The 27,179-nt window shown below is 35.7% G+C and overlaps 1 protein-coding gene across 4 annotated transcripts in view; it reads right to left on the bottom strand.

Moving 5' to 3' along the window:
* The window catches only part of Rbms3 (RNA binding motif single stranded interacting protein 3), a 663,558-nt gene that overhangs the window by 120,411 nt on the left and 515,968 nt on the right, over window positions 1–27,179 (bottom strand). For all 4 annotated transcript variants that reach the window (XM_076843087.1, XM_076843092.1, XM_076843100.1 and 1 more), the window contains exons 7-8: window positions 20,260–20,366; window positions 810–856 (exon numbers count right to left, since the gene is read on the bottom strand). In XM_076843087.1, coding sequence (XP_076699202.1) covers window positions 810–856; window positions 20,260–20,366 — 154 coding nt within the window. The remainder of the gene's footprint in view (window positions 1–809; window positions 857–20,259; window positions 20,367–27,179) is intronic.

Below are 27,179 nucleotides of genomic sequence, written 5' to 3'. Positions count from 1 at the left end.
TTTAACTCATTCTATCTTTTTTGATCTTCAATGAGGCCTTCATCACAATTGATTCTTTAAAAAGACTGAAAGAAATGGTGGAAATCCAACATAAAAGGCTGTGAAAATACAATAAGCAATCAACCAAAGAATGATTATTGTTGATTATAAGATAGTCAAAGCAGAGAGAAAGCAAGATGAGGTGAGACAAGAGTTCCAAATAAGATACTCTGAATCCAAGGAATTGTAGAGAGGCCAGACCATGTAGATTAACAGTCTTATTTTTCAGAGGAGGAATTTAAAGCTAACTAAGAGGCTAATTAAACTGAAGAATGAGGACACAATCACCTGAGTTACTACCCTGACTTCTGTCTATGACCATTACCTAGACTACCAGAAGGAAAGAGAAAAAGCATTATTGATGTAGGAACTAACCCCAGGCACACACTTGAAATTATTGAAAGCTAATTTCTATGGTAATTATCAGAAGCATCACTCTTCTCCTAAAGAAACACAGATAATTCTCACTGTATCTATACTTCCCTCTTCACATCCAGTTCACTGTGTCTCATTACTGGGGGCAGTGGTGGGAGGAGAAGAGAAGTTTTTAAAAAAAGAAAGAGAAGGGCTTCCTGTAGACAGAGGAATTGTGCGAATAGAGATCAGAATCACGTGTGGGAATAAAAATTATTCCAATGTTAAAAAAAAAAAACAGTCTGGTTTAAATAACTTACACAAAAACAAAACATGTTTGACCCTTTTTTTCTTTGGTACTCATTCAGAGTTCCAGCTAGCAATTAAGTCAGAGAAAATATATATGGTCTACTTACCCGTTCTGTATGGCGGCTGTGGGGTCATAGGTCAGAGCCATGCCAGCCTGCACATGGGGGGAGAGGGGAGGAAACAAGTCTCAGTATTTTTATTAGAACACCCAAAACATTCAGTTCAAAGATTTCTATCTTTACTTTTCATGATTTGTGTTCATTTTCTCCTATATATTACTTCACACTTACTGCCCAAACTAGCACAAACCAGACTCCCACTAGTGAGTTGGGAGTTTAGATAATATATCCAGACAAACCAAGGTGCATTGGAACTTGGATGATTTCCATTTCTACTTCATAAACCATCCGCTGTCTAATTTGGTATCCTTATAATTTCTCACTAGTGTCAAGAGCAGTTCTTGTGGGTTTCATGGCTGGCATGAAAAAAGTAAGAATGAATCCTGTAGTCTGGATAAAAATAAAAGAGACTTCAAATGCATTCAACCTGGTAGAAGAAACTTAGGAAATATTTATTTTAAAATAGATCCCATGCAGGGAATGAATGACAAAGCGCTTGTCATATGGATTTCTAGTATCTGTTCTATCAAGTATGGTAGGAAAGGGAGATTATTTACATATGACGGAAATTTTAGGCCACGTGGCTAATAACGAGGTAGTTTTGTTCTGTTTCTAAGAATAAGGCCACCTCTGAAAAGCTACGCTTCTGTAACCTGCAATGTTTTCAGAAAAGAATACAAAGCTTGAGGATTGCTGGTTCATAGCCTGCCATGTCCCTGCCTATACAGCACCATATTTGATCCTCAGAACAACCCCATGAAGTAGGCAGGAACATGATTTTCTCCATTTTATTGATGAAGACATTGAAGCTGGGAAAGATCAAGCCTCTTGCTCAGGGTCACAAATTTGAAGGCAAAATCAGATTTTAACCCAAATCTTCCCACCGCTTTTTGCTCTTCTGCTACAACACTGGCCTAGGGTTGGAAAGTGGCCAGAGGATCCATCAGGGAGAACCTTTTCTGTGGCTATCGGAACACATCACCTTTGGTTTACCAGGGTGGACAATATGGTTATCACCTGTGTGTCGGAATAAAATGTAAAATGCAACTTAAGACTGCCCAGGTTGTCTTTAGGGAGGATTTCTTTTTCTGTTTTGAAAATTGAAAAGTGAATTATATCAACATCAATTTCCAGGCTTTGATATTGTACTGTAATTACACAGGATGTAACCACTGGGAGAAATGAGGTAAAGTATATACAGGGCTACCCTATAATTTTTTTTGTTTGTTTTTTACAACTTTCTGTGAATCTGTAATTACTTCAAAATAAAAACGCTAGAAAAAAGTGAATGAGCTTGGAGGACTTTTGTAGTTTAAGAAAAACTATAAAAATTTTAACAAAAAATAAATAAAGAGCATTTATATTTGTTGTTGCTGTTGTTGTTTTGTTTTGTTTGTTTGTTTGTTTGTTTGTTTTCCCAGCATGGCATAGCTGGAGATGGTTTTCCTGTTGGGCTCCTTGAATTCCTCAGATGTAGCTGAAATGAAAATTCTTAATGCTGCCTAACATGGGACCTGAGGTATGGTCTGGTCTGCTGCATTCAAGTTTATATTCCTTATGTTGTTTTACCCAAGTAGTAATTTTCATATTGTCATTACCTTTGGTATGAGGAACAAAAGCACAGAACCATATATGAATGAAATTGGCATAAAAGGAGAATAAAAAATTGAAATGGAATTTGCATACCAAACTGAGATGACTGTCAAGCAACAACAGGGGTGCACTGAGGGTACGTGTTTAATGATAACTGCATGACCTCTTTAAACTTGAGGATCTCAGTCATGTTAAAGAAACATGCAACCCATAATATGACAAGCTGGGGAACTGGGAAATGAGAAGAGAATAAAACAGCAAAACGGAAGGTTTTTGCTTTGTGCCTTGATAGAGGTAAAAATGGTAATGGTGTCAAAACACAAAAAAGATCTAAAATCTCCATTCTTCCCTGGGATGGGGCCTCTACCACATGACATGGTGGGAGGCTGGCCAGACTGAACTCTTTCCAGAAGTAAGCTTGTCCAAGGCTGAGCCAAAACTCTCAATTCCTGGGAGCTAGAGAAGGCAATGGTAAAAGTCGTGCATTTGGAATGAGATTTTCCTCTTCAGGATGCTAAACTTTTCTCCCATAACTCATTTAAGATGTCACACGAGGTACAGAATGAAAATATACTTTTAACATTCCAAGAGAGAGATTGTTTGTTCAGGAAACATTTAGGATGCTAAGCATATCTTTAGCCTTCTAACTGCTTTAATTTGTTTAAATTCTTATAGAAAGCCTTCCCCTAGTCAACTTCACATCCATTTCTTTTCCCTGTACTTGTTTCCAACAGTGCTCAGTGAGAGAGACCAATGCTACGAAGTACTTCTTAAATTATAAATGATCTAGAACATTCTATTCTTATACTATTTATTTGTTCTAGCAACTTTAAATAAGGATTTCTGTTTTCTCACATTTTACTTAAATTCCTTGTGGATACGAGTTAGTCAATCGATCCTAGCTAGAAATATAGTAATAATCAATCAACTCGATGTCTTGGTTCAATATGTATTTCAGTCAGAAAAATCCATATTGGTCTCTTCCTCCATTGTTCATCTTCTTTTTATCTTTCAGCCAAGAAAAGAGAACTGAGTAGATAGCAATATAGTATAGTGGGAAGCAAGTAGCTTTTGGAACCAGACAAGTGTGGGTCACCTCCTTACTCTGTTTCTAGTAGTGTGCCCTTGGGCAAATTATTTAACCTATTTGAGCCTCAGTTTCCTCAACTATTAAATGGTATGATACCTACCTCATCAGATTGTTGTGAAATTTAAATGAGATTACGTTTTGTAAAGCGCCCAGCACAGTGCCTGGAGACAAGACACATACATAAATATTATAATACAAAGCAATATGTGGTAAGTGCCATATGAGTGGTATGGATGAGGTGGGGAGGAGAGGGGCTGGTGATGATGATCAGGTAAGGCACAGAGAGGAGGGACAGTTGAGGCGAGCTCTGAAAGATGAGTAGGATTGTTATGAATGGAGGTGAGAGGTGAAGGCCAGCTCAGGCAAAAGGAATAGAATGAAAAAAAGTATAAATAAAAATGACATGGTGGGTGACCCACTTTTGGTAGAATACATGATGGGTGGGGAGAATAAGATCCAAAAGGTCAGGAGGGAGGATCTTGGTTACCCAGCTCCTCTTGGGGGAACTACTGAATATTTTTGAGCAGGGAACCTTTATAATCACGAAGAGGGATTGGACGACAATACACAGCATAAACCCCCCCTGGAAAACAGAGGGTAAGTCCAGAGCAATGAGCAACTGGAGTAGGTTTCTAGGATCAGGGAGGTGGAGAAAATCTAAGGTGAGATTATCATTGCAAAAGGATAGGGAATGAATGCAAGTTTCACCTACTTCATGTTTTTGCCTAGGGATAGTCCTGTCTCTGAGTACCTTTGGCAAGAGGAGACAACAAGAGATAGTGTCAGGACACATGCATTTGGAACATCTTGGGTTACAAATCAAGGCAAGGGTTAAACATCATTTTTCTTCTTCTTTCTTAACGTCACTGTTGACTGAATATCCTAGCATAACAACTACACTTGACTACGCCTGGTTGTCACCTCATGTGTAACAGATTGCTAAGTTATAATTCTAATATGGTCTTAATGCAGATTTTGCATTCAATTTCCTTTTGTCTCTTCCAACAAAGATGAAAAATAAATTGATTTTGCTGCTCTGTCTAGCCACCTTTATATGAAGCTGGAACCATGCAATCATCCTTATGTAATCGCCAAATGTTATGGCATGTTTACAAACTCCAGAGTCACACAAAATGCAAAATATCTTGGAACAAAATAAAAATGTTGCACCACATATGTAGAAAAGTGATGTTTAATCCTGTCACTTACTTTCAAAAAGTGTTTATTACATTTATAAATATTTCCCATTTTTGAATTCACATTATTTGTATTTCAGAGGTATGTAAAATTTATTTACAACAAAATGGGGTATTTTGTCATTTTTCCAATAATAGCTAACTTTTGGCTTCATATTTCAACCATAATTGGATATTTCTAGGTCTCCTAGACAGAATCATTGTTTAGACAGGTAAATATTTTAGAAAAAAATTTAAATTTAAAATTTCATTGCAGTAATCAGAGTGTTTTTATTTTCAGTAAATATGGAGGGTTTGTTGAGATGGATTAGTTTGATGTGGTCTTACCTTTTCAGTCATGTGTTAAGACAGACCTTCGTCTTCTGAAGAACAGGGAATAATTAATTGACTCTAACAAAGTCAAGGAGAATATGGCTGGAAGGATTGTCCTACCACATCTGAAACTATTTTTACACTGAATAAGAACAGAGATCAAAAACTTAGAGGCAACAAAATTTATACAACCAGAAACAGACTGAAATTTCTGAAAAACTGAAACATAATGGTTTAGACTACCATTTCTCCTTTCCCTAAGGTCTGTCTTGACACATCATGTATTATAACTACATAAAATACAAAGGAATAATTCCAAGGATTCCCCATCTTCTATGATTGGACTTAACACTTTAGTAAACTTTTAGTAAATATATTTTAGCAATTATTCTGTTCTGGATCAGTTCAAGTGGAGTTCAAAAAGCTAAGGAAAAAGATGATATAGTTTTCTGGATGTCATCTTGAAAGAGTTTGTTTCTTGCAACCAGTTTTATAGTATTTAATAACTGTTAGCTGGCCATGAATAAATATTCAATAAATAAAATAAGATGACTTAAAAGATAATATGCTTAAAATGGGTTTATAAAGTATGTACCATAAACATTTAGGTACTGCTATCAAAGTAAAATCTCACTTAAATTTGCTTATATTTGTTCACAAATATCTCTTTGAAAATAGCCCATAGTGAACAAATGATAATACACAATTATGTGTACAATGTATTTTAAAAAAAATTAAAATTAAAAATAAGGTTTAAATCTCTGACTAGAAGTAAAATCAAAATTAATCTCAACAAATGATAAATCTGGGATGGTCTAATTCTAAATGACTTTTTATGCTTCAACAAATGTGAAAAATACTCTTTCAAGATGCATACAATTAGGAATTACATTTTCAATGCATGGTGATTATCTTATGAATTACCATTTCTTATTTGTGTATTTACTTCTATCTTTTGGTGTGTGTGCCTCCTGCCTTCACTCAAAACCTTCTTCCAACCCATCAACCATTCCACTGGGCTATGAGGACTGCTCTTAAGAAAAGCAAGTCTGATCCCATCATGGTCCTTCCTGTATTCAACTGTATTCAACTTTTAATTAAAAAAAAAAATCACATTGTGTCATTTATGACTTGTTTTAAAATTCTAAATTCAGAGGTGAAAAAAGTTCTCATTTGTTAAAGGAATATAGACCAAAGATCTTATTTAGAAATAAGTTTGAAAACATTAGGAGGAATTAGCTTTCTGGAGTCAATAGAATCCAGAAAAGGTAGGCTGGAATGGGGTGGCCACCACAATAAGGGTCAAAGTGAGAATACATGAGGGGTCAGGAAAAAAGACTGAAAATGGAGGGTCAGTGATACAACACTTCTAATGATGGAAGTCAATGAGAATTCAAAAAATGGCGGTATTGGCTGAGCATATGTGATACCAAAAGAGTGGCTACCCAAAATATTCAGAGAACCCAACAAAAATAAGCTATCATCATAAAACCCTTGGAAGACTGAAACCATGTCAATAATTTGAACAAAGAAAGAACTTTTAACCTACTTCCTGTTATGGGAGAGACTAATAGTAGGAAGAGAAACATGCTCAGAGCAAAATTGAAGACAGGTTATCGGTTCTTTTTGATAAAAGGAGATGTGAGAGAACTGACTTCTGATCTCCACAAGAGACACGTGGCAGAATTTTACTGGAGAACACTCTACACAGTCAGAAGACTTTTCTATTGTTTGTTTTTTCCAAAGAGGCAGTCAACCAGGTAGCGCAGGTGTCTGCTCTTACCTGCTGAAGCTGCTGGGCAATGATTCCATCTCTTGAAGAGAAGTTGAGGCATAAGTAAAATAGTAGACAAGAAAATTCCCAAGGTCTACCTAGTCTTGAGACAAGACAGAAATATCCTAGGTAATTGTCCTATTAAAGGTGCTAACTGCAGAATACAGTGGTGTACACCTATAATCTGAGTGGTTCAGGAGGCTGAGTTAGGAGGATTGCAAATTCAAAGTCAGCTTCAGCAATTTAGCAAGACCTTATCTCAAAATAAAAATAAAAAAGGGCTTGAATTGTGGCTGAGTGCCCAAATGCCCCTGTATTCAATCACTGGTACAAAAAAAAAAAAAAAAGGTACCAATTGATCAGTGTTATGAAGCTATACTTCCTAAGTTTCATCATTTCTGAATTAATGCTTTTATTTCAAATCATGCTTAATTAATTTGCATCATTTGATTCATGATTTTTTTTTTCTTCTTCTTCTTTAAAAACTCTTTCTCCCTGGATTCTGTAATCCTCTTCCCTCATTTTCTGATGACCTCTCAGGGATGAATTTGTTCTTGGGCAATACTCATTCCAACTGCCTTTGAGATAGTAGTGCTCAGGCCAGATTTTTTTTTTTTCTTTCTCCTCTGCATTGTACAATGGTAACATTCCCTTTGTGAGTCCAACTATTATTTATGTCCTGGTGATTCCCCAAGTCTTTGTCTGAAGCTCATGTCTCTATCCTGAATTCTAGACATTTATTGCCAGGTTAAATCAGTAAGTTCAATGCATGGTGATTACCTTATGAATTACCATTTCTTATTTGTGTATTTACTTCTATCTTTTGGTGTGTGTGCCTCCTGCCTTCACTCAAAACCTTCTTCCAACCCATCAACCATTCCACTGGGCTGTGAGGACTGCTCTTAAGAAAAGCAAGTCTGATCCCATCATGGTCCTTCCATCCAGTGGTATCTTGCTGACTTCACAGGACTCTTCACAATGAAGTCCTCCTGTCACTGTTGATCTCCACAATTTTTTTATGCAATGCAAGATCCCATCTTTAACCAAACTCAGACACACACACACCCTGCTCTGGAGGATAACCTCTGCCCTTTGCAACTGTGGTTTGGGGCTAAAAATTCCTTCCATCATGGTCAGTGAGAAATTTTGAAATTCTTTTCTTCCAGCTTTGGACTACCTGTCACAGCCTCTTATACCCATCATTCCCTCTCTGTACCATTTAACCACTCTTTATTAGTTCTGCTCCTATGACTCAGACAGGGTCTATTAGGACCTTGTTTTGCCATGTAGATCCCCCAACTAGATTCGTGGCTATATCCATCTTAGTACCCCTTCTTCCTCTGTCATTGCTTGACAGGGTTTTTTTTTTTTTATTTCTCTCTCTCTCTCTCTCTCTCTCTCTCTCTCTCTCTCTCTCTGTCTCTCTCTCTCTCTTTTTTAATTGTCAAAGCTGACTTTGAACTTGAGATCCTCCTTCCTCATCCTACCAAAGTGCTGAATCCCATGTAGGTATGTACCACCTTTCCTGGTGGAACATAACTGGAGTTCAATAAGTGTTAAATAAGGTAAAGGAAATTTTGAATCTCAACTTAAATTTGTATTTCAAAATGGAATTTGAGGGTATTTTTATGAGTCCCTCTTTCATTAGTAAAATTTCCTTTTGAAAATGTTAGCTGGACTCAACAGAACTTCTAAAGAAGTTTTACCCCTTAACTGGTCATCAAGATGGTAGAAACCCAATGATGACTGAGATTACTAAGAGACATTTCCATTACAGTGGGGAGGCTGGTGGCCCTCAACCAAATTATGGTAGGAAACCTAGGATAATTAGGGATAAACAATGACCTGGAAGCCCTGCTTGTCAAAAATCACTGGTCTAAAATCAGAGTGAGAGAAAAACTATTAAAAGTCATCTTGACCTCTGCCAGGGGGTTTTCTGGGATCAATCAATTGAGATACTAGTGATTTGTCACATTAAAATAGCCAGAGAATACAGAAAATTAACTACTTTATGTTTGAGGGAAAGACATCAAGGGAAGTTGTGATACTACTTATGCACTATGCCCATCTCCATATTTCTCCTTCTGTGTTCTTGCTAACACATTCCTGTCCGAGAATGACCCCCTTATATAGCAAATGGGGAAGGACAAGATAGAGGCCAATAGAACTCAGACTGGAAGGCTGAGAAAGCTAGGCCTGCCAAGAAGCAGCCCCTGATACAATTTCTCAAAGGTTTTAAAGTCTTGGGAAATATGAACTTTAATGGTTTACAACGATGAAGGAGAAAAATATCATATTTTAAGTAGGTACATCTGCTTTTATCTCAATCTAAATAACTGAATTCCATAGATTCAAGACATTTTTTCACATTTTCTTATCTGTGAAATTGGGATTCACTTGATAATTAATTATCATTTCATAGTTTGCCAGGTTTCTTTTATTTTTATGGCATTATTACTAATATTTCATGTTTAATCAGTGGTGTCTCACCATCAGTGATATAGCATTGGTCAATCCCACTGTGACATGGCTAACTAAGTAGGATAGATAATAAAAAATACTGTAGAGACAGAAGGAGGGACATTCCAAGTATCTAGTTAAGTGTTCAATATTCTTCTATGTGCCAGTTTTAGTTTGGTGCTACCAGAGTTTGTAGGATGTGGCTTAACCATTGATTGGGTGATTATAAGTCTTGGGGCAGCCTGGGTTTGCTAAGAAAGTGCCAACAACTCCAATAATACCAAAGTTAGGTAAGTCTGCCTTTGTATATATAGTTTCAGCCAGGAGAAGACAGGGGTTATGGTTATCAACCATTCGCCTTTCCTCTTATATTGGCTTGGTATCATCTTCCCAGCTATATGACCCTCCTAAACTCCCCACTCTCAGCCCTTCCCCAAGAATATGTCATCCCAACTTTTCTCTTGACAACACAGGCTAAGCAGTGGATGGGGTTCATCCCTATTATATTCCATCCAAAATTACAATATTGCATGGATTTTCAAGGTTAACTGTTTATCCTCAATGATCTCAGTTTAGCAAATGTTTAGCCTAGCAGCTTTAAAATACAACACTTATCCAAGCAAGAAAGTTTTAATGCTGAATTACTAGAGTTCAAATTCTTGCACTAAGATTAGAAGGGTCACTCACCTTAAGCCAACTCTCTAAACTGCAGGTGAAGCATATTAAATTAATAAAAATCACATCTGGAGGGCTAGCTAATAAACCTATCTTGCAAGTACAGCATGTATTATAAGGGCCGATATCTCTTTTCAAGATTGCATATGTAAAGAATCTTCTTTAGCTCAAAGTTAATAAATGCTATTTGCAGAACCTGGCAATTTAGTAGATATATCTTAATGTTTAAAAAGAATTGGGTGACTAATTGCTGAATTTTGTGATATACATAAAGAAAATAATGGTGAGCTGCATAGATAATATCCCTACTTTCACAGAAAAGGATCTAAGGCTTCCTGAGTCTATATGCTCTTACTAAGTTTTTCAGTTTCATTTCTCTCTTAAGTATTTTTGTTTCCAGTAGCTCATGGGGACAGCACATCAATTTCAAATATCTGAAATAATTTTTCTAGTGTTAAGTGTTGTAAGATTAAATTGCATACAATATAACTTCAAAACTAATGACAATGGTGTATTCTTAGACTTCCTTGTCATGTTTTTCTCATGCTTAATAAGAAGGATGATGACTGGTGATTCTTCAAATTATTTAAGAGGTGTGTACACCATTCAGAATAACTTCCACTGAAGGCGAGAAGGCTATTTTGTTGAGTTCTGTCTGATCTTTTTTCTACTAAGAACCTATAAGAGTGTGTATTTTATTGTAGTATTGCTAACAGCTTGTGAGAGCCAATTTGGTTTTTTTTTTTGGGGGGGGGTGATTACTGGGGATTGAACCCAGGGACACTCAACCACTAAGCCACATCCCCAGCCCTATTTTGTATTTTATTTATAGACAGGGTCTCACAGAGTTGCTTAGGGCCTTGCTTTTGCTGAGGCTGGCTTTGAACTTTCGATCCTACTGCCTCAGCCTCCCAAACCACTATGATTACAGGAGTGTGCCACCATGCCCAGTGAGCCAAACGTTTTTAAGAAGCTTGACAAAATACTCTATTAATGTTCACTACAAGGGTGAGCCTCTTTATCTCCAGATTTTATGTATCATGTTGGTGGCAAGTCTACCATTATATCCAGAGCTATCTGTTTGCCCCTTAACATCAATTGTTCCATATTAATGTGACCCATTTTAGTTCCTCTAGTAACAGTTGGTCAATAGCCTTTCCCTCATATGCAGCTAGTTCAGTAAATAGAAATATTATAAATGATGGCAGAAACAATTTAGTTTTTTTCTAAAGAAGATTTGTGAATATTTACATTGGATCAGATGTTTAATATTTCTTAAAAATGATTACAAGTCAACTGATCACGCATAGATTCATTACAATGATTAGAATAAAATGAGATATTTCAATTTTTTTTAAAAAGTATTATATTGGGGCTGGGGATGTGGCTCAAGCGGTAGCGCGCTCGCCTGGCATGCGTGCCGCCCAGGTTCGATCCTCAGCACCACATACAAACAAAGATGTTGTGTCCGCCAATAACTAAAAAATAAATATTGAAGTTCTCTCTCTCTCTCTCTATCTCTGTCTCTTTCTCTCTCTCTTAAAAAAAAGTATTATTTGTTGAGGATAGCAAAAAACTATCATTGTCTTCAAGTCTTTAATAATCTATGATTAGCTCTAATACATGTGTTAAATGTTAAAGAAGGAGGCATAAACTTAACCAATAAATAGACTGGATCCCACTCAATAACCAAAGTTATAAAACAAGTTTGAGTCCGTTTTTGTTGTTCTCAATAGCTCTGTTCTATAAAGTCATCATGAGTACTGACTTAGCCAAACACTAAGTCAGTGCTCCTTATGAAGGGAGGTTTAGGGTCCTTGAGTCTGACCACAAGGTTTTCAACAATTGAATTATTACATAGTTTTGTTTCATGTGTGTTTCTGTCTAAAGACACATTATTTAACTCATGCCATGGATTCGTTGACATTGAACTCACAACCAGAAGTACTAGTTCTTGCACCTGAATAAAGCTTTTCTCCATTTTTCATGTATTTTTTCTATAAGGTGCATCCCAGTTTTCTTGCATAGGAATGCTACATGGCACTTCACTACCACATTTGGGTCCATTTTAAACAGTGAAATCCACAATAAAAAGCACAAATTAAATGATTTAAATTAACCATGCCCTAATGACCTAAATTAACCATGAAAAGGATCCTAGTGTATAGTGTAAGAGCTGGAACAAGAAGGCAGAGCATCACCTTGGACAACCTAAGCTAGATGTGTGCATGTTTGGTGACTCAGATTTGTCACCAGTCTGCATATGTCTGTGAAAGACTGTAAACACACCATGAGTATTGGTTCTGGATTGCAAATAGATTTTAGTGAAAAATGTAAATTTGTAAGTATGAACCTGTGAATCAGGAGGGTAAACTGTGTATGTGTGTTGTGTGTGTGTGTGTGTGTGTGTGTGTATGTGTGTGTGTTTTAAACTGATAATTTCATGAGTCTGAGTTTTGCAAACAAAAGAAAATTTTATAAATGGCATTACCATCACTATTTCTAAGAACTCCAAAAGTTACACAGTATCTGGTAATAGCACCCATTTACATATATATGTATGTATGTATTTATTCATTTGACTAAGGAAGTCTAAAGATTATTATATTGAAAACTATAGAGATATGGTGTATGTAAGAAAATTACTGTTTCTCAGTTCCTTGTTTAGTTCAAAGAGCTAGCAATCATGGCATTTGATTTATTCTTCTCTAATAGACAGTTGCTTTGAAGGATGGTGGAACGTACTTAAATATGAGGAGTACTTATAGCTACTGAGATTGTATAAGCACTTTGGGGGTCCAATTTTATGCTATTATTTGACAGAATGAGTTAATAAGTCATCTTCTTTTTTATGAGAGTACTAAACTGCAATTTGTCATTTCTCAATAGTGGCTTAGTCTGTTCCTCGATTTCTAGCAATAGGTCATGATTAGTTTTACTTTTCTTTTTTTCATTTTCTTTCAACTTTTCCATCCAAGTCCTCTCTCTCTGCCTACTCTTATTGGATTTTATGATTACATGACCTTCAAGAGAAAACTGGCTACAAACTTGAAAACTACCTAATGTTTCATTGCTAAATAATGCTTCAAGATTTGGCATTGATTGTACTAAAAACCTTAATGTTATGTGGGTCAAAGATACAAATTAATTTCTTTTTTAGGCTTTATAACTTAAGCGAAAACTCAGCTAACAGATTATATTGGCAGTGAATTTTCTTTCACATAAGTGTATCATTGAAAGTCATTCCTATTTAGAAATTAAACTAACAGTACATAAAATTGGAAATCAAGGAATTAGAACACTCTAGTCATTAGGGCGCAGAGAAAAACTGACTTTCGTGTTAAAATGCCCTGCACTGGTGATCCTGTGGTACTCATATAATAGTGAATAACTGCACAGTCACAGTTGGCCAGGCTCTGTGCTCAGTGTTTTGCCTGGGACATTTCATTCAATCTATCCAATCACTAAATATGCACCTTCAATCCTTCTCATTTTTTTTTTGGATGGGAAACGAAACTCACCAACTCTGAAAACTTGCCCATTGTTGCCACTTAGCTTTAACTTTTTGGAATTTGTGACTTAAACTCCAGAGGTTATCCCCTCAGCCTAAAGTAGAGTGCCTGACCCTTTATGAAGGAAAGCATACAGTATGGAGTCCATCAGGAAAGGTGACACACTCCATCCTTAAAATACACTAAAAAGTGTTATTCTCAAGAGGTGCATTGGAGAGGGACTTAGGAGTCATTAAATATGCACATCCCAAAGCTCAAATTGCTTTTCTTATACACATTCTCCTCCCTCAATGGCACTCAATAGCCTCTGTTGACCAAGTGTCAAAGGGAGACTTTCCAACTTTGGGAAGCTTTTCTGATTTATAACTGAACTTAAATCAAGTTCTAAGCTACCCATCATGAAAAAACAAACACACAATTAATATTTAGTAGCAAGATGAGAGCCGATGTTTCTGTGGCTGCTATTTTTGTTGTTATTATTATTTTGGCTTTGGGTTTCTTTCACTGTTATGTGGCTAGGAAACCAGTTACAGTCAATTATTTGATTTCTACAATGCTAAATTCTACTCAGTTCTATATTTAATCTTCAATACTGCATGTAGACAGAGATCTGTGCCACATTAGGCTCCCAGGGAGCAGGGCCTCTCTCTATACAGCATGTCCTGCCTATCTTGTTGCCTGCTTCTCATATAGTAGACACTCAATCAAAGCTATTGACAGATTGCATGCTTTTTGTTTCAGTTGCATTTTCTTCAATATTTTCTTTTTAAAAAAATCTCTTTCCAACAGAATTCTTCTCTTAAAAAGAATATTTCTGCCAAAAGTTGTCCTACACTGAGAAGCTAAAACAGCAAATAGGAAAGACGAGATTAGAGGAGTTTGCATTCTGAGTGTATATATCTCATGTATTCTGGGCAGAGTCATTTCTTCTACTCAAGGTATCCTCCATAGATGAAGTGCTAGTCAGTAAGGAAACAGAGGCCTTATGATAACAACAGATGATGATGGTGACAAAAGCAGGGTTGAAATTAATAATTAGGATGTAGAGTCTGCATATCCTTTGTTCAAAGAAAAAAAAAAGCAAACCGACACCAAAATGGCTAGAACATTTCTCTCAAAGATTATGTTTATTCATCTAGAATTGGAACGTAGGATGCAGCTATTGCATTACTGATATGACTGCCTACTTGGAAATCTAAAGAGACATCTTTGTCTCTGTCATAAGTAGATTCAGCTGGAATGAGTAATTACTCCTAAAATCTTGAGCCACAACAGGGCGGAGGTGGGGGGTTTGGAATCATGCTTTTCAACTTTGCTTGTACTTGGCTGTAGACTTAAACTAGCATGGGAAATCCCATTCTGCTACGTGAAACTTTGCAGGCTTTCATTCACTTACTGGCAATGAACAGAAGATTTTATTAAAATGAGCTCTGAATAAACAAGAGTTATTAGATTTTATGGCACAAGGGGAGTTTTCAACCGCCACTGAAAACAAGTTGATTTTGTGTCTGAAAACAGACAATATCTTCAATGGGTTAAAAGTTGGTTGCCTTAAAACTGTTAACCCTAGCATTCAGCCCATCAATAGTGAATTCTGTGAGTGCATTACTGGGACCTACTGATTTGAAGTTACGGTACAGTATGTCAATATATCACTTCCCTTAATGGTTTTCAAACTGATGCATCCAGGCAGGACCATAGCAATATCCTTCTGAAAGTTCCCTTGGTATTATGCAATACATATCCTGTTCTTGGTACCTACAGCCAGTATGTTGGGTGAATAAAAATACATTTAAATAAAATCTCTTCAAAAAATACCATCTCATCAGAGGTGTGTTGGGTGTGTTGCTTCACCTAAAACTTATTACTTAATTGGGTATAATTAAAGAAAACCAAACTTTAACATTCCTAGACTACATTCTCCCCCTAAAGAAAATTTTAATTGATTTTTCTCTTCAACATAATCTGTAAACTATTTCTGAGAATCTGAATGTTGATCATTCACAATATTACATTAGTTGCATTAGCACAACTTTATATCCGAAACTTTGTGGATAATGTTGTTAAATGTTCCCATAGCAAGAAAAAACATCTTCAGAGTGTCAAACAGAGAAAATGTTTGTTGTTTCTCATTGCTTTTCAATTGATTCTAAAAGGGAACTATAAATAAGAAAAGAAATGTCATTACAGAGGTTTTGTCTTTTAATAAAATCTTGACCATTTTTTCACTAAACATCTGAGCTTTTGTTGTGCTATTTCTTGTTCAATTGCTATGTCTCTTGTTTGCGTCCATGGCCAAAACATTATTTCATGGAAATAATAGTATGTAATTCCTGAAACAATTGCTATCAATGACATTTACTAATTCAATTACTCTAGGGCTTGGGAAGATCTTATGAAAGCTACATCAGAGTTTTGAGCCAGTGAGAAATGGCTTGTTTATGATTCTTGCACTATTTAAGGACAAAAGTCCAATATCAACATTTGGTGAGAGTACCAAATGCTGTAATTTGAAACTTAGGATATACTTATATTGGAAAATTCTTATGAAAACCTAAAGGGGCAAGTTGCAACAAAAGTGAACACAATATCATTTCAAATCTGAGTGAATAATATCATTGCAGTGGAAACTTATTCATCCTTTGATTTGATCCAATTTGCTTTACGATTACAGTTGAATAGGTTATAAAATATGCATGCCACAAGTTATAGTGTGTTTATGTGCCATGATAGTGGTAGTGGAAGTGGTGAAATGAATGTGTATTTTAGTTTACAATTATCTTTACTGAGAAGGCAAGTTGCTATCAATCAGATCTTGATCTGATCATCTGGGAAATGCTTGTAGCAATTTGCTTTTTGATCAACTTATCTTATTTGGTTTAGATTCCAATTTGGTGGCTTTACGTAGAAACTGAATATGTTTCTTTGGGAGCATAAGAGGAATCAAAAAAGAGTTCCTCCTTATGTTCCTGAAATATTTCCAAAGTGGTTTGAATCATTCCTAGTTCCAGACCAGTTATCTCTGGGGACTAGAGGCAGCCAGGGTTGGGGTGAGCAGCAATCAAGGTCAATTCGAGCATCATTTACGTAAAGTAGGAACTCAAAATATGGGCTCACATATAATAAAACACATGGCTAAAGCCTCAGATCTTCAGGTCCTGAGGGTCATGAGAGTCACAGCAATGACAGAGTGAGACAACTCTTGCACTTGTCGTGACATTAAAAATATTTCACTACTGTGTTAAAGTGCTGGCTAATCAGAACCTATTGCAGCAGGATCCTGGGGTACCCCTGCTGTGCCAGCCAGCACCCCATTCTCTCTGGACCATGGGAGGCATTGGAGAAGGCACAAGTGACAACTGAGGTTTCCCAAGATCCCTCGAGGAGATCCATAAAGGTTCCTCTTTTTCAATAACATGTCTAGATGAAGCTAGATTTTTTACATGGGCTTAAAATAAAATAGCCAGAGATAGCCAGAGGTTGAATGCTGAAGCAGATATGCAAATTTAGTCTTCTTTTACAGAGACAGACATTAAATTTGCAAAATATTTAGTTATTTCTTTTCTAAAAAATACTTCAACTCTGAAAAATATAGTTATTTTTCATAAAACATACTATTCTTGTTTTCATCTGATGGGTTTATTTTATTATTTTTAAAAATTAATGAATAAAAATTTTAAGCATCTAAAGGGATCCAGAGATCAAAGAATTTGAAACTGCTGTTTAAAGAAGCAATGAAATTCACAATTTGAATATGAAACACCAGAGAAGAGGGGCCTAAGAGCCCCAATCTCTTGATCATTCTATCAGGGTTCCACTTATCTTTGAAAGATTAGTTAATTACTTCAAAATATTCCTGTGTTTTTCACTTATGCAAAATCATGGCCACTAGCATATATTTAAATTTCAAAACCTTGGTAATTTAGACCAATTTATGTGTTTAAAGTTTTCAGTGTTATATTTTTCATAAAGAAATGCATTTCACCAGAATATGCTAATAAAACTACCAAAATGCTACCCAAAACACCCCAGATTTAAATAATAAGTTAAAGTTGTAATTAGCATATCAATTTTCATGTTTATGGTACTTCTAAAATGCTTGCAATCCACTGGTTTTTTATTTTAAGTATTTATCAGAATTCCTTTTTAGATTATGTTTTCTACTCTCCTTTCAAGAGGGAGGAAAAAGAAACATTGTCTTCTGTGCTATTACCTCAAATTCTGACTCAGAATAATCAACTGTTTTATCTTATATAAGTCAACAATGATGGAGAGGTGTACCATTGTCTTTTAAACCAAGGAAAAACAAATGAGTAAAAATAAACACCCAGAAGGATCTTATCAAGTTAAAATGCCCACTGTAGTATGCAGTTAAAAAAAAAAATCACCCACTAGAAATGAACTTGAGGCAAGTTCCAGTGAAGCTGAGGTTTGAACCCAAAGTCTTGTGCATGCTAAGCAAACACTCCTCCAACTGGGCTATATTCCCAGCCACTAGAGGTGGGCTTTTATTGTAATCAGTGTTGCCACAAAGCTTAAGCAGACAGTGTAAATAGTTCCCCCAGGTGACTGAAAGGAGCAAAAGCAGACCTTCTTGTAAGTTACTCCCTGCCCCCACAACAAGAGGAGACTCTATTTCGGAAGTGTTGAAATATGGACAAGTAACAACAACAACTAGAATCCCCATGAAATATGTAGTTAGAATTTACAGGAACATAAAAGTTAATTACGTAGTGCTTGTGGGATTATTTGTATTATGTTATATTTTGTTAATATCTTTTAGATTGCTCTAATAAGTGTAATGCATAAAAAGGTAGAAATGAAAATTATAGAATGAAGTGGAAAGTGATCCAGCATCCGTAGTGTGTCTACTTCTAGATTCACAATCTAGGTTTATGAATTAACATGCTCATCCCCCAAACAAGGTATTTGATAAACATTTTTAATGCTTGCCATTTATTTTCCTGATCTCTTCCTTTACAATTTTCTAAAAGTCTGAAGTATATATTTTTGGTCACTGATAAATTTACTATGGCCTCTTGATTTTCATAATTCAACAAGAAAATCTATAGTCCTTAAAAAAAACGAATTTTGAAAACAAGTATTAGGAATATACTTTTAAGGCCAACATTTAAATTGTAAGGCGCTCTGGGTTATAAACTTGTCCCTACAATGCTTTCACACTGTGGTACATGTGGTTCATCATCCCCAGAGCTAAAACCCCTAGTACTGTATATAATAGCAGGAGGATAGCTGTAAGTCTACATTTCTGTTTGTTGATTTGGTTTCCAAGAAACATGGATCCCAGTCAAGTGTTGTTCTACAATCACTATCGACAGGATGAAGGTAATAGTACAGGTACTTCAGGAGGCAGGAACTGAAGTTTCAGTCATTAGAGCTAAAGTACTTCATCAAGTCTTGACTTTGGGGTTATAATCTATGATCCAAAGTTACCTTTAATTGGATATTTTATCCAACCACATTTTGAAGGTTAAGTGAGTCATTCTGACTATGGATGTTTGGTCTGGGAAGGATGTAGTAAGTGCTGTCACAAGTATCTGCTCTCCTTCTGGGAAGAAGGTTACCTGTGAAACACTCAACTCTATGACCAGGACATCTGGAACATTCTCCCACCTCCTTTTACAAACAACATAAACTTCCTTTCTGAAAAGGACAATAAGAAAACTCTCTCCTTTTTCTATTAGCTTCTGAGGCTCAGTGCCAATTCTGTATTTCATGCCTTATTGTAAAGAGTGGTAGGTTCTGTAGGTCCTTGAACTTAACTATACACTTTTAGAAGGGTTTTGAGACCTTCAAGGAAACAGACAGCAAGCCGAGAAACTAAAAATCGGCTAAAAGGCTTGCTAAGAAAAATCCCAGTTTCCTTTCTTTTTTACAACTTCTCTCTCAGTGTTGAAAGTATAAAATGCCACATCAAATGCACTGACTCTTCGGTGATGAATGGATGAAGTAGGTGTTTTGAATTAGAAATACAAAATAAATCTCTCCTGTTGAAGCTATGGCCTTGGCCAAAATGGCATTTATTCAAGTCATTTAAACAACTCCATTCCATCTCACATGAAAACAAAAACAAAAACAAAACAAAACAAAAAAACCCCTCATGTAAGCCTAGACACCTTTTCCTTGTCTTCTTCCAGAAATAAAGTAACCGAAAGGAATCTATCCCCATGTGACACTGGATCCAGAGAGCTTGCCTCTCTGCTGATTTCTATCAGGAGGGTCAATGCATGGTTAACTGGAAAGAGCTTTCTCTTCCTCTCACTTGTGAAGAACAGAACCATGAGTTCATCAAATTTACTTCCTCCTTCTTGACCAACAGAAATGCCATATTTTAAATACATAAATAGAGCAGCAGCAGTGCGTTTACAAACACATACATGTACATGTGCAAGTAGACTACCAATGGCAGGACAGAGTAAATCCTAATTTTTTGCTTGCCTTTCTCAATTCACATTCAACTCTCAATATGGATTTCAGTGAAAATAATTTCTTAAATAATCATACCATTCTTTTATAACTATTTTATAATGACTAACCTATTCTTAAGTCTTCCAATGAGCTCTTTTCAGGTTCAAGTATGGTTAAAGACAGACTGTTAATGTGGTACAGAACCAAAGCTGGTTTTTAAGTCCTGTGTTCTTCCTCACATAATTTTATACTGGATATGTGAAATGTAGGCCTGTTTCCTTGCCCCTTTGAAGTCATTCGGTTTTCCACGGGACCAAATTTCATCATGGCCCCAGATGTCTTCTGAGAGATATTTGTTGCCAAATTTCTGAGCAAAGGTTTTTCAGTCAAGACTCACCTCTCCTTCTCTGGGCCAAGGCCTCCCATTCTGGGTATATTTGCTTTGATTCTGTCGCTTCTTTTGTCCTCCATCTGCGAACTTGCACAGTAAAGGCTCACTGGGGGCTGAGAAGATAAGAAACCAATTCCATGTTAGTAAATCCCCCTTAAAAATAATAAGTGATTATTTGAGTCACAGTAGTGCTTTGTAATGAAGATCTTTTGAAGTAACATCTTGGTTCTGAAGAAATATTTGGCCTCAATATCTTTTAGTCTCAATTTTGTTGGCTGCTGTTCTAAGTGGGCTTCAAAAAAGTACTGGCAGACCATAAAAGGATATCATGGATATTGTTGAAGAAACAGTCCGTTGAAGTACAATGTGAGCTCGCTTTAAAAGAGGCAAGCACCAACTTTCACAGTTAAGTTAGAAACATCCATAATCTGTATTTGTGTGTGGATGAATATTTCTCCCTCAAGGCAACTGTATTTTCACTATAGAAACTGCTGGGTTCAATTTTCAAAATAGATGCTTGGGAGCTGTTTTCTAAAAAAGGGAAAGATTTTGCTAATTGCAATCAAATTAGCTGTGTTTTCTCATCAATCTTTTGCAATTCCACAAAGGCTAAAAGTTGATCCTCCACTCCACTCTTTTCACTGCAATTTCCCAGTAAAATCTAGACAGAATCCCAGAGAGAACAATTATTAGAATATTAAGTGGACACACATGGTAAAACATAGGCAAAGTACATGACTATAACTCATGACTCATAGATTCGCTAGAAGGTCCTGTCGGACTTCAGTAAACTGATTTCCTAAGAGGAAATGATCAGAACTGAAGTATGTCAGACCTTGTCTTACAATAATGACAGTGAGAAAGGATGAATGATGAATCTTTTCTTTCTTTTCAAGTTTTTTATTTGTTCTAATTAGGTATAAATGACAGTAGAATACATTTTGACACATCATACATAAATGGAATATATCTTCTCATTCATCTGGTTGTACCTGTGTAGAATCACATAGGTCATGTAATCATATGTACATACAGTAATCATGTCCAATTCATTCTACTATCATTCCTACCCCCATGCCCCCTCTCCCCTCATTCCCCTCTGCCTAGTCCAAAACACCTCTCTATTCTCCTTCCTCCTTTAGTGTGAATCTGCATCTGCATATCAGAGAAAACACAGGATGAATCTTAAACATTCAATAGGGCAAATTATTCTTTGAGAATTGGTGTCTCCCTCCATATCACTATTAGACTGTAAAAGAAATCTATATTGGATTAATGACTTCATCAACACATTAAGATACCTAGGCAGGTTAATTTGTTCGTTTATTGGCTTAAATAAGCCCAACATTATTTTGTAAGTTTACAGTTTGAAAACCAAAATGAATCACTCCTTTCTTTACCAACTGAGAAACAATTTTAGCTGAAAATTAATTGCAATTAATGCTCTAAAAAAGTCAGAGCTATTAAAGCCCTGACTTCCATGATTTTGTGAAACTACAGATATCATACAAGATAAAGAGGACATCATAGAATGTCTGTGGAAAGCTACTGTCTTTACATTAGAATTGATGTAAATTCTCACTCCAAATGAAATAGCTAACCCAATCACTGGATCTCAGTATTTCATAAGCAAGAATATTTCTAGTGAGATTTCAAAATTATATATACTATGCAAAATCATTCCTTTCTGTAGAATTTTCTATCACAGCATTTCAGAATATATCTTTCCATTCAATGGGAAGTCGTGCTAACATATAAATTCATCATTGGCAAAATTACAAATTTCTCAAAAAACGTGAACCTATAAGCACTTTTCATTTCCTGCCCTAAAGAACTAGGTCCAATTCTTCTGAGGAGCAATATCATGTCCTGTGCCTCTATTAGTTAAGAAATATCTAGCAACTAAATTTACAAATGCACACAAAATCATAGAAACACTGATTTTTGTTTTGTTTTTAACAGCTACATTGATTCAACTGACACAAAACCAACTACACATATCCATAGTATAGAATTTGTAAATTTTAATATGTTCACATACCTGTATCCCCATCATCACTGTCAAGACAACAAACATATTCATTACTCCCAAAAGTCAGAAATATCTATTCACATGTAATCTTATCCAAAGAAAAAATTTTCTTTTAGTGTTTGGTGCTCATAAAAAAAAACCCTTCCATTTTACATAGATGATTGCACTTAATCCTCACACTAACCTTATGAAGTAGTTGAAATTTTCCCCTATTTTTCAAGTGAGGGAATTGAAATTCAGAATGGTTAAGTGGCTTTCCCCAGGTCATAGATTTGGTATTCAAAGCCAGGTAGCAGTTAAACCACTAAGTGCAATTATTGCCCTAGTCCTCAACAGAAGTCATGCTTCATTTCCCAAGTATCATCCTCAAGGAAGAAAAGGTCTTGGCATACCTCTGTGCACTGTGTTCCAATAAATGGAATTGGCCACACGTAGAACTTTCATTTCTGTCCAAATCTGTTTCCACGTTCCCCAGTTCATGTCTAAAGAGTCACGAGGAACCCAATGCATCAAGGGAAAGAATCTGTCTCCTTGAGAGTTCAGTCTTAGGTGAGTGTGACAGTGCCTCTTCCTTCCTTCCTTAGCCCTCATTTTCTTTAATATAATAAGACTCCTATTATTAGGATATTATATTTGAACTTTAAGAGGGACCAATTTCTTATTTTGTTCCTAAATCTTCCCTGATAATTTCCAGAAACGTATGATGTCCTTTGGCAGCAACAATACTTTGACTAGTGGCCACAGAAAGTCTGAGGTTCCTTTTCCAACTTGTAAATGGTAATTCCTTCTTAAATTATTTAAATTATACCTATTATACTTCTTTGGATAATGGCTTTCATGAGTCAGACTTTCTACTCTCTGAAGAAGGATTACCTTTATTGCATCCTTTATACTGATTTATTTGAGGTGAATGGGAAAAAAACCCCTCTAGTTCTACAAGTATAGAATATAAAACTGAATTCTTTTTAAATAGTGCATGTTTCTATAGAATTTACTTTGGGTAAAGGTTAATTTGGGTGCATTTAATTGTTAGTGGTACCAGTTTTTTTTAAAGCCTGATGTCTGTCTCCTCAACTTAAAATCTGTAAGAAACCGGACATGTTATTAAAAAAAAAAAAATTTTCTGTGATTCGTTTTTATCATGTATAGGATGGAGATAATAATGTTAAATGCCTCATAGAGCTGCTGTGAAAACTGCATAAATTAATGCATATAAAGGGCTCAAGAGACTATGGAACATCTGTAAATAAAAATCCCGCATTTGCTGCAACAATCATTAATGCTCAGCATCCATGTTAGCAGTTCCCAGTTAAAGGCTGTGAGAACTTATCACTTGTCATTGTCAGAGTTCAGAGTGTTTAATCAACTCAACTTTATTTTCATCAGGCTTGTTTCATTTTAATTCCACGGAGGCTCATCAACACAATGTGTGACTATACTCCAAGCACAAGAAAAAGATGTGTTCCTAGAGGGGATCTGTGTTTGCAGAATTGCTCATGTTGACTATAGCTTGTCGTTGGACCATCTGGGCACTTCAGCACTGGTGACTCTCCTGGGGTGACTCTCCTGGGTCTTCACCAGAACTAAGACCCTATTATCTCTGGAAGCTGGCCACATTACTGTTCTGTTTTAACCTAAAACTGTGTACAACATATGCTCCTTGTTTCCCCCCCCCCCTTTTTATTTTTGCTTTTGTTTCTCATTACTATTATCATTATCATTATTTTGTTACTTAGTTGCAAGAGTTCTATCAGGAGTTTTAATCCACCAAAGTTCTGATTTTTTATTATGGAAATTAGAAGTCTCTTTATATAGAAAGTGTTTTCCCCATTGCATTAATTTAAATATATGACTTAAATATCTTGACATACATTGTACATTTATTTAGACAAGGGGATTGATCTAGAAATATGTATTTATATATGTACATATGTATACCCAAACACCTGTACTTACATTAGAACATGTGCATATTTAAAAGTCTTTTTTGTGGAAACTCGGTAGCTATAGAATTAACGGGCAACATTTGCAGTAAAAGGACTTGAATGAAGTATTCACCCCAGGAACTCACCTGCCCACTGGTATAATAAAAAATTTTGCAGAAGTATCACTGAAACAAATATTGTCAAAAACCATATTCTAGCTTTCCAAGGGTCAAATATACATAGAATATGAGATTCTCAATTTTTAATGTTACCTTGAAGCTTTATAATTAAAAAAAAACACTTTGGAAGAACTATTTTAGCATTAAGCAAAATTTAAAAAGCCATATAGTAAGAATTTATTAGCTTTCAACTGAGATGTCTTTGAGGATTGTCTTTGTGAATTTCACAATTTCTCAAAGGTCTCTTGATTTCAGCCACCCTGATATTCAAGGGTCTTCAAAAGCTGTTGGGCGAAGAGAGTGAAAATGACCTATTTGTACTTGTTTATATTGCCATGTTCAAAGATCAGATGCAACTATATCAATCCAAAAATGATTATGATGGGAAAATATACCCGGCAATGTCTTTTTAAAAAATATATTTTAAGTTGTACATGGACACAACTTTATTTATTTTTAATGTAGTGCTGGAGGATTGAACCTGGTGCCTCACATGTGCTAGGCAAGGAATCTATGCCTGAGCCACAACCCTAGAACGATGTGTTTTACTAAATGAAAAAAAATTAAAAATAAATATCACAAAATGAATTTCCAACTACTTCATTTTTAAAAGATGGATAAGTATTATAATATTAACCTTGAATTCTAGGAGCCTAATTCTAAATTACTTTCCCAAAGGGGAATATTTCATCGAAAGTGGCAGGGAAAACATTAGCAAATTGAGTGAATTAAGAGTTATGTTAAGATTTATGCAATTTTTAGTTCTCATGTGATTTCCAAATACCTTCAAGATAAAATTCCCTTGATTAGAGGAGATAATTGTGTCCTCTTAAGCTTACCTTTACCCACAACCTCCCACCCCTTGAAGGATTTCTGGTACCATCTCTAAATGTCCTCCCTCCTTCCTGGAATTTTCTTTCCCAACTTCCCCACATCTACACTCTCCACTTGGTAAGCTACAAGGAAGCCTTCTTGACTCTATCCCAGCTCGCCTCAGAGTGAAATTATCCTAGTAGAATTTCACAGGTAAAATGTTATTTCTGCTTGTGTTAAATTAACCCATTGATGGTAGCAATTTATTGTGAGACTTGAGTGTAGAAAGTGCTCACAGTAGGAGGCTGGATAAAGTAGATGTATGTGCACCTGAATGTATATGTGTGAAGTATATATGCATGTGCGTTCATGCTGTTAAAAGCATTTTGCCCTTAGCTACAGATGATACATAAATAGGATGCTATTCTCAGTAAGATATAAGGGCCACCAGCAGTAGTATGACCACCTGGGAGTGCTTTAGAAGTGAAGAATCTTAGTCTCTTACACTCTCCACCTCAGACAAACATCAATCAACAGCTGCACTTAAACCCTATCCCAAGATGATTTGTGAGAACTAGTTTGATTATGACTGGCTCCTTAACTGAGAGAAGAAGACGTCTTAGAAGTTAAACATGAACTCCTCTGAATAATGAGAAGATTTCAGTAGCACAGAAATATTGTATTGCCTACAATTTTCTTATTGCAGGATTATGGTACCAATTAATTTTCCAGAGTCTCCTTTAACAGTAGTTAAAAAGAGACTAAATGACGAAGAGCCCTTTGTGGATGTGAGATGCTGTTATAAGCCACAGATTGCAATGTGCTAGGAGACATTATGGTCTATCATGCAAATGGGGAGTATTTAAAATATAATTATAACAATGCATGGCAATAAAGTTTCGTGGTAATTATGAAGAAGTAATTACTGTTTGCTTGCTTTGTGGAGTATTTCTCATCTTCCAAACTTTAAATTAAATGTGAAACATGCAATATACAAACAAGATATGATGATCTAGTGGTTTATAAGATTTGCTGTTTTAAGCAAAATAAAATAAAATAAAAAACAATAAAGAATTTGCTTAACAAACTTTTGGTAAAAGACATTTTCTCTTGAAAATGTAAAATACCTTCAATTTAACAAGTAAATATTGGAGGCTTCTAATAATTCTGTATATTTTGTTAAGAGTGTTCACTTTATGCTCATTTTTGCCCTTTACATGATATATGACAGACTTCTTAAGTGTGCTTGTGTGTGTGTGTATATATTTCTAGATGCAAAACTAGCAAGTTTCTCCAAATTTAAACCACAATTTACATGGCAAAAATTGTTTGAATGTTACCACACAGAATTATTATGTTTGAGAGATGTAAAATCTTTTGCATATAGCAAAGGAGGCTATTTGGTTACATTTCCTTTTGAGACACAGTATCCTATTTAACATGAAATTGTTTTATATACTCTAATAAGGGAGTTGTAGCAATTTGGGAGCTCCTGGTGTGATAAAATGTTGTTTTAGAAAGCACTTAGTTCCTGTTTGTTATAGGATTCCCAAATTTATCTAATTTAAACTCTTTATTTTTTCAGTAAGGAAAACGAAAGTTTAATGAACTGCCAGGTAATTTATGGTAGTTGTTGGCATATTTATACCTAGAACTAGGTTCTCGTGACTTCTAAACCCACACTTTCCAACATCTTACTTTCCATGTTCTTATCATCAGAGGTAAGAAGAAATGAATTTCAAGCAGTTCTTGTGACTGATTACATAATTTGGAAATGGGACAAAAAGATCAAATATTCACTAAAATATTATCACAGTAGTTGTATGGCCACAGGTTCAAAAAGAACTGTAAAGTAAGCAACCAACGAGATCTCTTCAAAGGAATCATACTGCTCTTCTAATAACAGTTTGCATTAACAGAATAAGCAAATCACATGGGTTATATTTATAAGTGTCAGATACATGCTTACCCCTATCA

The sequence above is a fragment of the Callospermophilus lateralis genome, chromosome 1, assembly GCF_048772815.1.
Source record: "Callospermophilus lateralis isolate mCalLat2 chromosome 1, mCalLat2.hap1, whole genome shotgun sequence".
Taxonomy (NCBI): Eukaryota; Metazoa; Chordata; class Mammalia; order Rodentia; family Sciuridae; genus Callospermophilus; species Callospermophilus lateralis.
The sequence above is the reverse complement of the archived record's forward strand: the minus strand, read 5'-3'. Positions and strand labels throughout refer to the sequence as shown.